The sequence below is a fragment of the Triticum dicoccoides genome, chromosome 2A, assembly GCF_002162155.2.
Source record: "Triticum dicoccoides isolate Atlit2015 ecotype Zavitan chromosome 2A, WEW_v2.0, whole genome shotgun sequence".
Lineage (NCBI taxonomy): Eukaryota > Viridiplantae > Streptophyta > Magnoliopsida > Poales > Poaceae > Triticum > Triticum dicoccoides.
In genome coordinates this window covers 46561002-46574670 of record NC_041382.1, presented here as the reverse complement: position 1 = coordinate 46574670, position 13669 = coordinate 46561002, and the positions used below count along the sequence as shown (strand labels likewise).

Here is a 13669-nt window from a genome sequence, read left to right as displayed (position 1 = left end):
TCCACTAATGTAAGACGTTTTGGCCAAAACGTCTTACATTAGTGAAGAGAGGTAATAGTTGGCAAATGAAGGACAACAACCACATCATCAAAATAAACTACTACTAGTAACTCTGTATGTACGTGTGCGTGCATGCACACTCGTGCTAAAGAAACTAAATAACTGCACACTGAACCTGCTATAGGGTCCATCAACACGGTCGTTTCTTCTCTTTCGTGTAACGTTTAACACCTACATGGATAGACTGAACAAAATAAGACAACTACAGTATTTTAGAGTACACCAATATTACCAACTGAATGACAAAAGCTACTACTTTCATGTACCCATTTGTCATACTAACAATAGAACACACAAATGAGATTGTTACTTTTGTCTATATAGATTATCTGCAGCAAGGGATTCAATGTTATTTTAATGCATAAGAAGCTGAATAGACTTATTTGCAGGGCCAGTGCCATTTCTCTTCCTACACTACTGCCTTGATTTTTACGAATATAAACTTGGTAATCACCAAATATACACTGAAAATATATAGAGAAAAAAGAACTATTAAATAATTGGAGGCATCAAGCATCAGAGAGGAAAACAGATATGAGTAATTAGTACAAAGTTTTTCTTTTTGGTGAAAAACGAATTTTAATTCTCAATCCCTGACTCCAAACTATGTTCAAAACCATGTTCACCCCAATTATAAAGAACTTCAACTGTAATTGTCGAACAAAATTGTTGGGCTGTATATGTGTGAATCTGGCCCACATGGCTCATGTAAACCAGTATATGTATTGTACAGACTAGAGAGGAAGAGAATTATCCAGAAATTTCCCAAACCCACCACACTTCATGGTGTCAGAGCACAGGCGGGAGGCGATGCTGGGTTCTGTAGGTCGCCGGCGGTGAATCGGCAGCGTGGGGCGGAGCTCCGGGCATCCAGGGTGGTTGTTGGCGCTCGTGTGCTGCGCGGGGCACTGGAGGCGGGACCGGCGACGGTAGAGGCGCGCCTGGAGAGGGCCGGCGGGCGCGGCTGCGTGCGAGCGCGCGGGCTGCCTGCGGAGCGCCTGGAGGGGATTGGAGGCTACAGGCGGCACTGCTCTCTCCCGTGAAGAGGTGCGCACACGCGAAGTGCTCCTGGTGCTGCGGGTGCTACTGTGTGTGGCAGAGGGCAGAGGAAGGAGGCGGCTGCGCCAGGGGAGAGGCCAAGTACTGGCTGGTTTGCTGCTTGTGCGGCTGGCTTGCTGCTGCTGGAGAAAGACTGAGAACAGTCTGCAGTTGTTGCTGCTTGCAAGTGCTGCTGCTGACTCTGTTGCTGCTGGTGGTGTACTACAGTGGAGTTAGCAGAGAAGAGGATGTAAGAGCTCCTGGATTGATTTGGTGCTGCTGTGTGAGGGGCTGCTAGATAGCGTACTGAGGAAGAAGGAAAGTTCTTGCCTGCTGTGATTGAGGCAAGACATGGGAGAAAATCAGGGACTCGAGAAGGCAATTGAAAAATTGGCTGAGCTCCTAACAGCCAAGGTAGGAGCTGCAGCATCTCTAAATAATGCAATTGTTCCTCACATTGAGCCAATTCAGAAAATTGACTTGATGCCAAATGAAATTAAGCTGGAAGGTGTTAAGAATTATTTGAGCTGGTCAAGAAGGGCGCTACTCATCTTGAGGACTAAAGGGCTTGAGGGCTTTGTCAGTGGTGAGGCAGAGGAGCCAGGAGACAAGAAAACTTCAGAATGGAGGACATGGAGCAGTACCAACTCTTTGATAGTGGCATGGTTGTTGAACTCCTTGTCTCCAACCATTGCTGCAACTGTTGAGACTATCTCAACTGCTACTGAGGTATGGAAAACCCTCTCAAAACTATACTCAGGTGAAGGGAATGTGATGTTAATAGCTGAAACAGAGGAGAGAGTTGGTGAACTCAGACAAGGGGAAAATTCTGTGATGGAGTATGTTGCTGAACTGCAGCGTTTGTGGGCTGATTTAGATCACTATGATCCTCTGGATTTGCCACATGCAGATTGCATAGCAGCTGCTAGAAAATGGATTGAATGCAGACGAGTGATGCAGTTTCTCAAAGGATTGAACTCTGACTTTGTGGCGAGACGTGCTACTTTATTTCATCAACCTACTCTACCTGCCTTAGAGGATGCCATAGCAGCAATGGCATAGGAGGAGGTCCGATTAAAGTTGATGAAGAATAATACAACGACTCCATCTCATCCAGCCTTCATAGCAACCGACTATAAGAGCAGAGAGTGCTTCAACTGCGGTGAGAAGGGTCATTTGATTCGTTCTTGCACGGCTCCACGTAGGAACATGCGTGGAAGGGGGAGAGGATATAACCGAGGTGGATTAAGGGGAGGCCGAGGCCGGGGATACTCTGGTGGTCAAAGGGCAAATCTGGCAGTCTCAGAAGAAGGATCCTCACTCGCAACCCAAGAAGAATCAAAGAAAAGAACAGAAAGCACAGGTGATAAGGATCATGAGGATTGTAGTTACGGCAACTTTGCTCACTTTGTATCTACAGATAAAGGTAATTGTGCTCATGCATCTATTCTCTCACAAAGATCACATCCTGATTGGATATTAGATTCGGGGGCATCAAAGCATGTTGCCGGCACATCAATGGAATTCGAGTCATATATTCCATATCCACCCACATGTAAGGAGACTATCCAAACTGCTGATGGCACCTCACAACCCATTAAAGGCATTGGCACAATGCAATGCACACCATCTATTAAACTTTCATCTGTTTTGCATGTTCCTGCCTTTCCAGTCAATCTTATGTCAATGAGTTCTTTGGTTGACGATGTGGATTGTCGAGTAATAGTTGACCGCTATTTATGTCTAATTCAGGAGAGGCAAACGGGGAAGAGGCTTGGGACTGGAACCAGGTGTAATGGGCTATGGTACATGGATCGCAAGGTGCCAAATAATGCGGTGTCTACGATGTTAGCAACAATGATGGGAGAAAAGGAAACAAAGGTAATGCTTCACCATTGTAGAATGGGACATATGTCTTTTGAGAAGATGAGTAAAGTCTTTCCCGATGTAATGTGTGGGGTGGATAAGAACAAGCTTGTGTGTGATGCATGTGAGTTTGCTAAACACACAAGGACATCTTATGTGAGTAAGGGTCTTAGGAGTATTTCCCCTTTTATGCTTGTTCACTCAGATGTGTGGACATGTCCTGTTATCTCTCTAAGTGGAATGAAGTACTTTGTTACATTCATTGATTGCTATACTCGTATGACATGGGTGTATCTTATGAAGCATAAGGATGAGGTTTTTAAATGCTTTCAGTATTTCTATGCTTATGTGAAAAATCAGTTCAATACACAGATACAGATGATCAGGACAGATAATGGGACAGAGTATGTGAATAAGGAGTTTGTCACATTCCTATCAAGTCAAGGTATATTGCACCAAACATCTTGTCCGGGTACACCACCTCAAAACGGAGTAGCTGAGAGGAAGAATCGCCATATTTTGGAGGTTGCTCGGTCACTAATGTATACAATGAACGTGCCAAAATTCTTGTGGAGTGAGGCTGTAATGACAGCTACATTCCTCATCAACTGGATGCCGTCAAGGGTGATTGGAATGAAGTCGCCATGTGAGATGTTACTAGGTGAGAACAAATTCTTAGTTCCTCCTAAGGTATTTGGATGCACCTACTTTGTCCGGGATCATAGACCCTCAGTGGGAAAATTGGGTCCACGAGCAGTAAAGTGCATCTTCATAGGTTACCCATCTGGTCAGAAGGGATACAAGTGTTGGAGTCCCAGCGAGCGGAGAACATTTGTGAGCATGGATGTGACATTCAGGGAGTCTGAACCGTTTTATGGAGAAAAACGGATCTCAGCTCGTTATTTGACTTCGACTCTCCTAGCATGAGTGGTGCTAGTCGAGAGGGCGGGAGTGAACCACCAAGGACAAAGGAAGATGAACCACCGAGAGTTGTGGTTAGTTCAATTCCATGTCATGCAAGGGAAGAGAGATGGAGAAAGCCAAATGAGGAAGAAAATCTAAGGGTGTATACCAGGAGGCAACCTATGACTGAAGAGAAATGGAGAAAGCCAAATGAGGAAGAAAATTTAAGGGTCTATACCAGGAGGCAACTACAAGATGAGCAGCAACAACAACAATCTCCAATAGCAAGTGACACACATATGTAGGGGGAGCAACAGGCTCCAACAAGTGTTGAAATTATTGAATTGTCTGATGGTGAGACATGTGCCACTCCAACTCCATCTAATGTAAACGATTCAATGAACTTGCCTATTGCCTGGAGGAAAGGAACCCGAGTTGGAGCTGGAAAACCTCCAGAGAGGTATGGTTTTGAGCATGACATAGCTAATTACGTATCATATACATCTCTGTCTCCGAGATACAAAGCATTCATTGCATCATTGCAATCTGTGGTGACTCCAAGAGATTGGAAAATGGCAAAGCAGGATCCAAAGTGGTACGAGGCAATGTTGGAGGAAATGAGAGCACTTGAAAAGAACAAGACATGGGATATTGTACCTCTTCCAGCAGGAAAACAACCGGTTAGCTGTAAATGGGTGTATACTGTGAAGCAGACTCCTGAAGGAAGGGTAGAAAGATACAAGGCAAGGTTAGTGGCTAGGGGCTATAGTCAGACATACGGGATTGATTATGATGAGACTTTTGCACCTGTCGCAAAGATGGGCACAGTGAGAACCTTAATTTCTTGTGCCACTAACTTTGGTTGGGCTTTGCATCAGTTATGTAAAGAATGCATTCCTGCATGGTGATTTACATGAGGAAGTTTACATGGAGATTCCACCTGGTTTCTCAAAGCCTGAGACATCAAGAAAGGCATGCAAGTTAAGGAAGTCTTTGTATGGCCTCAAACAGTCTCCACGAGCATGGTTTGATAGATTCAGACGTGCTGTGTGCAATATGGGATATAAACAGTGCAATGGGGATCATACAGTATTCTACCGGCACTCAAATTGTCAGATTACAATCCTTGCGGTGTATGTGGATGATATTATAATCACCGGAGATGATGATGTGGAAATATCACGACTGAAGAAGAGCCTGAGCAAGGAGTTTGAGGTAAAGGATTTAGGCCAACTGAAGTACTTCCTTGGTATAGAAATTGCTAGATCCCCTAAAGGAATTGTTCTGTCACAACGGAAGTATGCTCTCGACTTGCTTAGTGACACAGGCATGCTTGGGTGTAGGCCTGCTTCAACACCTATTGACCAGAATCATAAGTTATGTGCTGAATCTGGGGAACCAGTGGATAAGGAGAAGTACCAGAGACTTGTTGGAAGGCTCATCTACCTATGTCATACACGACCCGATATCTCATATGCAGTGAGTGTGGTGAGCAGATACATGCATGATCCTAGGAGTGGACACTTAGAGGCTGTCTATCGAATCCTCCGATATCTGAAGGGTAATCCAGGAAGGGGGCTATGGTTTAAGAAGAATGGGCATCTTAATATAGATGGATACTGTGATGCAGACTGGGGAAGTTGTTTGGATGACAGAAGATCAACTTCTGGTTATTGTGTGTTTGTTGGGGGAAACTTGGTGTCATGGCGAAGTAAGAAGCAGCCAGTGGTGTCCAAATCAACAGCTGAAGCTGAATATAGAGCTATTTCACAAGGCTTGAGTGAGATGTTATGGGTAAGAAATCTTCTCTCTGAGTTAAAGGTAATAAGGAAGGATCCCCTAAGGTTATGGTGTGATAATAAATCAGCTATCAGCATTGCTAATAATCCAGTTCAGCATGACAGAACCAAGCATGTCGAGATAGACCGCTTCTTCATCAAGGAGAAGTTAGATGATGGCATAATCAGGATAAGTTATGTGAGCTCTAGAGAACAAGTGGCTGATTGTTTAACTAAGGGTTTAAGTGTCAAGGAGTGTAATTCTGCGTGTGACAAGATGGGAATGATAGATATCTATCACCCATCTTGAGGGGGAGTGTTGGGCTGTATATGTGTGAATCTGGCCCACATGGCCCATGTAAACCAGTATATGTATTGTACAGACTAGAGAGGAAGAGAGTTATCCAGAAATTTCCCAAACCCACCACACTTCAAAAATAGATTATATAAAACAATTAAAGCCTGATCTCTGATAATCCAGAGAACAAAGAGAGGGGGAGGTTCGAGAACTACTAACTCCAGCAACAGCATACTTACATCCATATATCTAAGCCAGGGAACAAATCCTAATACATGAGATTTTCATTTCAGAGCATAAGAAAGTGCACAGCAAATTAGTATATCCCAAGTTCCCAACCAATGGACTCATAGCGTGATAGTTTTTTTATGTTTGGACAGATTTGAGTGTTTGACAATGGATTATGTCTACTGTGAATTAAAGGCAGGATCTTCTGTTAGACATGCATTGGAATTTAAAATGCATGGTCCAGAGTAGATTATTAGCAACTAAAAAAGGAAAGTAACTTACGCATGGTGCTGTCGGAATTGTCGTGGATGCGTATAGTTGAACAAAAGGACACAACATCGTAATATTTTGATGGTTAAATAGGAAGAGTGGATATTTAGTTAAAGATTCAAGGTATACAGAGGCAACTAAGATAAAATCATATTTCTTGGATTAACATAATCAATTATTAATTTGCCGTGCTCTTATGGAAGATACCTACGGAATAACGACTTGAACAGCTCAGCTTAACTTATAAAAAGCACCACCTATGTTGCCTGTAGGGCTTTGCTCTCCAACAGCACCTCCACTGCCAACATAGAGCTGGCAAGCAAACTATCTTTATCATATTTTGTCTCTGCTGCGTCGATTGCTACAATGAACCGCCACTTGGCGATTCAGAGATACACAGTTGGCTACTCCAAAGAGTGTCAGGTTCATGATTTAAATAAACTGTGTAGACCAATTGAAGCCTAAAAACTTGATCAAGAAAAGAAAAGGGTTAAATTGTCTCCCTGAACCATATCATCATTGGCACTCAAACATATATGAAATGAAATACAGAAAACCGAACTGATAACTCACTGTTGAGTTTATATTTTGCAGCTTAAACCCGCATCCCTGTCCATGTACAAAATAAACAAAAGAGTATGCAGCCTATTCACAAAATAAACAAAAGTATATGGGGAATGGAGTTTAATCAAACACAGACCAAACAGGAATGGTAATTGGCCGAAATCACAATATTAAAAAATTTGGTACACCAACAATCGAAGATCCAGTAAATCATTAATAAAGTGATATATCAAACATAATTAGTTTGAGTGAGTGGATGTCAAATAATACAATTCATGGATGCAGATACAGAAACTACGAAACCAAAAACAGAGAGTCATGGTTTGATGAATCCTCTCGATGCAATGGACAATACTTAACTTATCCTTATGGGGATGAATAAATCTGAATATTAGGGAATCATAGACTAATAAAAGTGTTTTGTTGTATCTGCAAACTGAAGGCAATGTGTTGGGTCAATTATGAGAGTAAACCAACACTAGTTGGTAAACGGTAACAATTACACAATAAAGAAACGCTATGAAGTATGTATGTGTGTGTATGGATGCACACTTGTGCTGAACAAATTTAAAAAGTTACCACTGAACCTTCTATATGATCCATCAACACGGCCGTAGCTTCAAAAGATAAATAAATCCGCACTGGAAGGATTGGTCTTCAACTCTTCATGATTGAGGCCAAACCTGCCATTGACCACCGGATTTTTTGAAAAGAAAATAAACCAGCAAACAATCAGAAATGTGAAAATGAGAATATCAAAGAGAAGATAAGGAAAGAGGATGATCTGTACCAGCCATGGAACAACCATCTCAAATTGCTGCCTGATCTCTGTGTGCTGCCCAGAAAGAGTTAAAATGCCCTTCTCAAATACTCAGATGCTCTTACTTGACGGGCTGACATTCTGGATGAAGCTATTTCTAACCTGGAGGCGGATGCTGTTATAACTTTTGGTGTGTGGTTCTATCTTATGGGCTAATAGAAAAAAAAGGGTTGTAAGTTGCAAGAAAGGATGCTTCCTGGTTTACTGTTCCTCCGGAATAACTTATGCCCAAGGCCATTGTTAAGTTGTTACTGCATTTAAATCAATCTGCCATGTCATGCAAACAACTTGACAGCCGACACTATGCCGTTTCTAACTGCTTTTTGTTCTTTGTTCGTCCTATCTTTAAGAGGAGAGCATATGACCCGTTCTTTCATTTTTTAGCTCACTGGCCATCCGCTGGCAATTTCAGGCTTTATACCAAAAAGAGATCTGCAACAATATTGGAAAGCTTGGGTTCCATCCAATCCTAATTCCTTATGCATGAACATATAAGGTAGTACATGACGACTTGATAAAAAATGTTAGTCACGTATAACACAGGTATTGCGTTCAAGGTTTATTCTACCTATCTATCCATGCCATTAATCCTGCTTCCCTGCCATTGTTTTTCTGATGACTACCTGAGGAGAGATGACTAGACGCTTCCCTGCCACTAATCCTGAAATAAGATATAGTGACTAGACATGGGGATCTTAGACTCTTAGTTGCGAAAGAGTGATCATGGCAGTTAGATACAGGATTATCTAATCTTTGGAGGAAAAAATTGAATAAACACTTCTTTAGTTGCACCACCTTTTGTAATCCCTGTCAATCGTGATATTGCAAGCAGCAAAAGTACACCGCTTCTAGTTCTTGAAACATGTGATGTCACCATCTCTGGGCTCAGGTTCAAGAAAATTGCAAAAGGGAACCAACTTATTTTTATTTCTCTTCATAGTAGTGCCACATATCACAGCAGTTTACATCAAGATTACACAGCAGATCTTACATAAAACAAGCAAAGCACCTCTTACATCCAGAACACTACAGGAGAAAAGGACAGGATATGCTTAGACACTACACAAGAGGTAGAGCAGTGGCGCGTGGTTTGCAGCTCTCCCCTGTGATCATACTTAAGCCCAAACGTGCTCATATGGAGCACGCAACAATCGACGATGCATGTAGGCTCCACTCCCTCGCGCTGCACACACTCGACAAGGCAAAAGTTGCTGTTGCCCATGTACGCGAGATTGGCCCTTGTTGCTGCCAGCCGCCGCTCCGGGACTTTGAGGAACAACTTCTCCTTCGCAATCTTACAATATGGCTGCACAGCACTTTCGCGGCTGCGGGAGGCGACTTCACAGGCACAAATGTACCCGTCTTTACGGAGCCCAATCCATGCGCCTAGCTCGCTGTCGTAGTAGCCTTGCCCTTGGAAAGGCAGAGCCCATTCCCCATGCCACCTCCACTCAGAACGCTTGGTGTCAAATGAGAAGGTACCCTTTGGAACATGTTGATAAAGACTGTCGTGTGCAGACATGAATATGGTGTGCCCGTCCGGGTGCAGCACGTAAGAGGAAATTATATCATCCATGGCAAATGGCGGTGGCGATGGCACCCTTTTCCAGGACCAATCCATGGCTGGCCGTGGATCCTCAAGCTCATCGCTTCCCGTGGCTGCCCATGACATGGCCTCAAAAGAGTGCTGCTCGCCGTCATGGCGAGATGTCAATGCATACAACTTATCACCGGTGGCCACAGAGATGTCAATGCCACCAAGCAGTGAACGTGGTAGGCTTGGCCCGATGGTGATTCCCGCTATCTCGGTGTCATATACGAGGATGGGAGTCTGTGGACAGTGTGGGTTGGTGGCGATGAAGATGCTGTGACCAAAGGCCGTGAAGCTCATGCCAAGATGGCGTACTGGCACGGGAAACCGGAGGGCGGGAGGGTCAGGGAACCCAAACTGCACGTCGCTGGTGCAGGTAGTATCTTGCAAAGTGTCGGCATCAACCTTGTAGATGCTGAAGCCCGTGTCCCAATCATCCAGCACTAGGTAGAGGTGCTTCTTCGGCGCACGCCGCGGCCTTTTCCCGGTGAGGTCGCCGTCGAGGTGCGAGTGTTGACGCTTGGACATGTCTCCTCGACTCCTCCTATCAATCTTCCCGCACTAATAACTGGATATAAAGATTGAATTTTTGATTCTGATGGAGGTTACGAGGTTGCCAGTAGAGGAGAAGAAATTTATAGAGAAACGGAAGGGCGAGGAGGAGGCGACAGATCTAACCTGACTCACAGCCGGGCTCGGATTGCACGCAGATAGCCAATGGCAGAGTGCCTAGCTAGACACCGAGTCGGAGCAGAACCACCATGACGAGCGCACTACTCCACAAGAGAGCCTCACCGGAGTTGCCGTGCCGTGGTCGCCGGAGTCGTCGCCGCCGCTCTCGTGCTCCACGCGCCCGTGGACTGCTTGAGTTGCCGGGCCGCCCGTATGGCTAGAAATAAGGCAGTTGAGACGCGCCGCCCCTCCGTGGTCGCCGAAATCTTGGTGTGGCCGCCGCCCTCTGCTTCCCTTCTTTCTTTCTTTTTTGTTTTGTTTTGCACTCGGTTCGGCCCATTCCGGGGTATAGCCTGCCTAGGCGCATACATGGGCCCATTCCGGGGTTGAGCCAGATTTTTTTTGTAAATTCTCTCGAATGTCTCAAAAAAAAAAGATAAATTCTCTCAAAAACAATTTCTCTAAAACAAGTAGTACATACTCCCTGTGTCCCATAATATAAGAGCGTTTTTTTACACAAGACGGAGGGAGTATTAAACAATGTTCCCAAAACTTTAGAGAATGTTCATGAATTTTTAAAAAGATCAAAGACTAAAACATTGTTCATGCATTTTAAATAGCTTTCATGATTTTCCTGGAGTTCTTTTTTTAATGATTTGAATTTTAAATACATTCCAAAAAATAATGAAAACAATAATATAGATAGGAGAAAGCAAGAAGACAAACTAGAACAGGAGAGGGATACAAAAGGACAACAAAACGCACAAACAGCTAAAAGCTCCAGGAAAAAACATAGCTGTTAACAAAATCGCACAATCAGCTAAGTGCATCTCTAGCCAGTCCCCTATAAGTTAATAAAGTAAAACCCTTAGTAGAGTATATATATACTCTACTGTTTTTTTGCCGTTTCTAGCCGATTCCCTAAACTTAACGGAGTAAACTTCAATTTGATCAAATTCAAACCAATTTGAACCACATTCAAACATAGACATAGATAGTTTTGCAGAACCAAATATAAAACACAAATTTAAACTAAATTAAGCTTAACTAAAGTACTTTCGATCGAATGTGAGGTTGAGCCAATCCTTCCTCGTCAGGTACGGTGTGTCGTGATTTGGGTCCGTGCTGGTGTCGTCGTCTTCGTCGCCGGGGAAGACACTCCTCCACTCTTCGACTTTGATCTCCTCGTCCTTGCTGCCCTTCGCACCGTCGTCCTCGCCGCCTTCGACCTCGTCGGAGGAGATAACGATAATCTCGCCACTAGCGTTGGCAAAGATCATCCGCTCTGCCTCCACAAGCTTCAGGTGCTGCCGGCAGAGCTCTTGCATGTACGCCCTGTCGGCGGCCTCGGCCTCGAGGCGCTCCCTCGCCTCGCATTCCTCCCGCGCCATAGCCGAGCTCATCACCCCCGGCTCCTCCGTGACGAGGTGGACCGGAGCCGTGCCGAAGTGGAAGTTGAGTCGGGCCGCCGCGCTGTGGTAGCGGACCTACCAGCGGTCGTACTCCTTGGCCGCGAGCTCGGGCGTATGGAAGCTCCCGAGCCACCGCTGGGTGTGGGTCTCCTGATCCATGATTTTGGCCACACACGTCCCCCACTGTCCCTGCCGGACCCCGAGGTAGGTCCTCGTCGGCGGCCGGGGCAGAGGGAGGACAGGGAAATTAAGGAGCAGATCGAGAGCACTTTGTTTATCTCCTGAAAACTCAAACTAGCCCCAGTCCACCATATGACAAGAGCGCGATCACTGTAAGAACAGAAGCTACAGCAGGAGCTGAGAGGAGCCCAATATATCCAAATAGAAAGTGCCAATCTCCAGCCTCACGTTGAGGAATGAAGTGAGACTGACAGAAAATTCAGACATACCAGTAGAGAACCCTCAACACAATATTGCCATTCTCGACAGCGAAAAAACTTAATCAGATAATTGTTGGAGGCGCTTTGCACCAGCTTAAAAAACATATGGGCATCACACCGATGGAGGGTGAAATCATAGGGTGCCCAATCCAATCTAGAACTTTACTCCATAAAATGCACGATACAGCGCAACCCACCAGAAGGTGGTCAGTATCCTCCAGCGAATTGCCACAAAGAACACATTCCACGTTATGTGGGAGGCCACGCCTCGCGAGACGATCGACGATCCAGATCCTTTTCCGGATAACTAGCCAGATAAATATTTTGCAACAAAGGGGATCCCACGTCTTCCAGATTGCATTTGCAAAGGCACATAAAGGAACTCCTTGGGAGAAAGCTCGGTATGCTGATTTGGAAGTTAAGTGACCGGAAGGTTCTAACCTCCAACTCCAACAATTCTCCTGAGATGGATCAAGTTGGATTAACCCTGATGACATCCCAAATATTAAGCAATTGAATAATTTTTTTAATGGTGAACTTAATCTTGATGTCTCTCAACCAACGGCCATCAGTAAGGCCATCAGCCACCTTGGGCGTGGATTTGATATTGTTTGGGACCGAAGCGACAAGATCCAAATGCCTCCAAGGTTTATCAGGTTCAATCCTAGCAATCCACGCCCGGCGAAGCTTCATTGCAGAACTAATGCCAGTAAGGTTAATGACCCCAAGGCCCCCATTTTGCAGGGCAGTGCCCTTCAACAATTTCAGAGCCCTTCCAAAGGAAGGCCCTGCAAATCTTATCAATTTTCTTGAACACCCAAGGAGGAGGATCAAGAGAAATCAGATTGAAGATTTATATGCGGGTTAGGACAGACTTGACCAACACAGGATGACCACTCTGCGTTAACATTGCAGATTACCATGATGCAAGACGCGACCTTATGATGTCCAATAATCTTTGAACATCCTCTTTACTAGCCCTTTTGCAGTTCAGTGAGCGAGCCTACAGCTATTGCAACAGAATGTGGCTAGATAATCATCACATAGGATGGGTGAGATTGAACTTTTGGATAATTTAAGACTCGGTCCCGAAGCCCCTTTAAGGATTTCCATCAAAGAGTTCACTGTGCGATGCGGTAAACGTCTTAGCTTTCCTGGCCAGACGTGTTGCGTGTTAAATAGCTGGGTTGCGAGCCCGGATACGCGTACAGGTTGTTGGGATACATCTCTTGGAGAGAAAGAATACTAGAGATAAGAAAGATAAAGATTACATAGTATTCTAGTTAACTAACTACTCCACCGGATGATCTTATACCGGCGCAACTCCTTGACATACACACAATATCTCATGTTTGACACCCTCCCTTAATCACAACTTCGTCAAGTTGAGATTATGCTTGAAGTCTTCAAAGCTTCTTGTGGGTAGAGCTTTAGTGAAACCATCCGCAACTTGGTCTTGAGAGTGAATAAACCGAATATCCAAAAGTTTATTTGCAACTCTTTCTCGAACAAAGTGAAAATCTATCTCAATGTGTTTAGTTCTAGCATGAAAGACTGGATTTGCTGATAAATAGGTAGCACCTAAATTATCACACCACAAACAAGGAGCTCTAGTGCTTTCCATACCTAGTTCCTTTAAAATTGACTGCACTGGCTCCCCCGCACTAGGGTTCCCCCGCTCCCCTCCCGCCGCCGCCGCCCCTCCCGCCGCCGCCGGCCGTCGGCCCCG

At 44.7% G+C, this 13669-nt stretch overlaps 1 protein-coding gene and 1 long non-coding RNA gene across 2 annotated transcripts; one reads left to right on the top strand and one right to left on the bottom strand.

The window, feature by feature from the left end:
- Positions 1 to 1030: 1030 nt before the first annotated feature.
- Positions 1031 to 3236, top strand: LOC119358876. The gene is made up of 2 exons (XR_005172313.1): positions 1031 to 2524; positions 2851 to 3236. It is a non-coding gene; the product is annotated as an uncharacterized LOC119358876 (long non-coding RNA).
- A 5601-nt stretch (positions 3237 to 8837) lies between these two features.
- On the bottom strand, positions 8838 to 9944 carry LOC119358875. Its single transcript, XM_037625278.1, has one exon. It carries the CDS (start codon positions 9942 to 9944, stop codon positions 8838 to 8840), a length of 1107 nt encoding a protein of 368 aa, XP_037481175.1.
- Positions 9945 to 13669: the final 3725 nt, after the last annotated feature.

Excerpts from the sequence above, each read along its gene's own strand:
- LOC119358875 (XM_037625278.1), bottom strand. The coding sequence starts at position 9,944 with ATGTCCAAGCGTCAACACTCGCACCTCGACGGCGACCTCACCGGGAAA.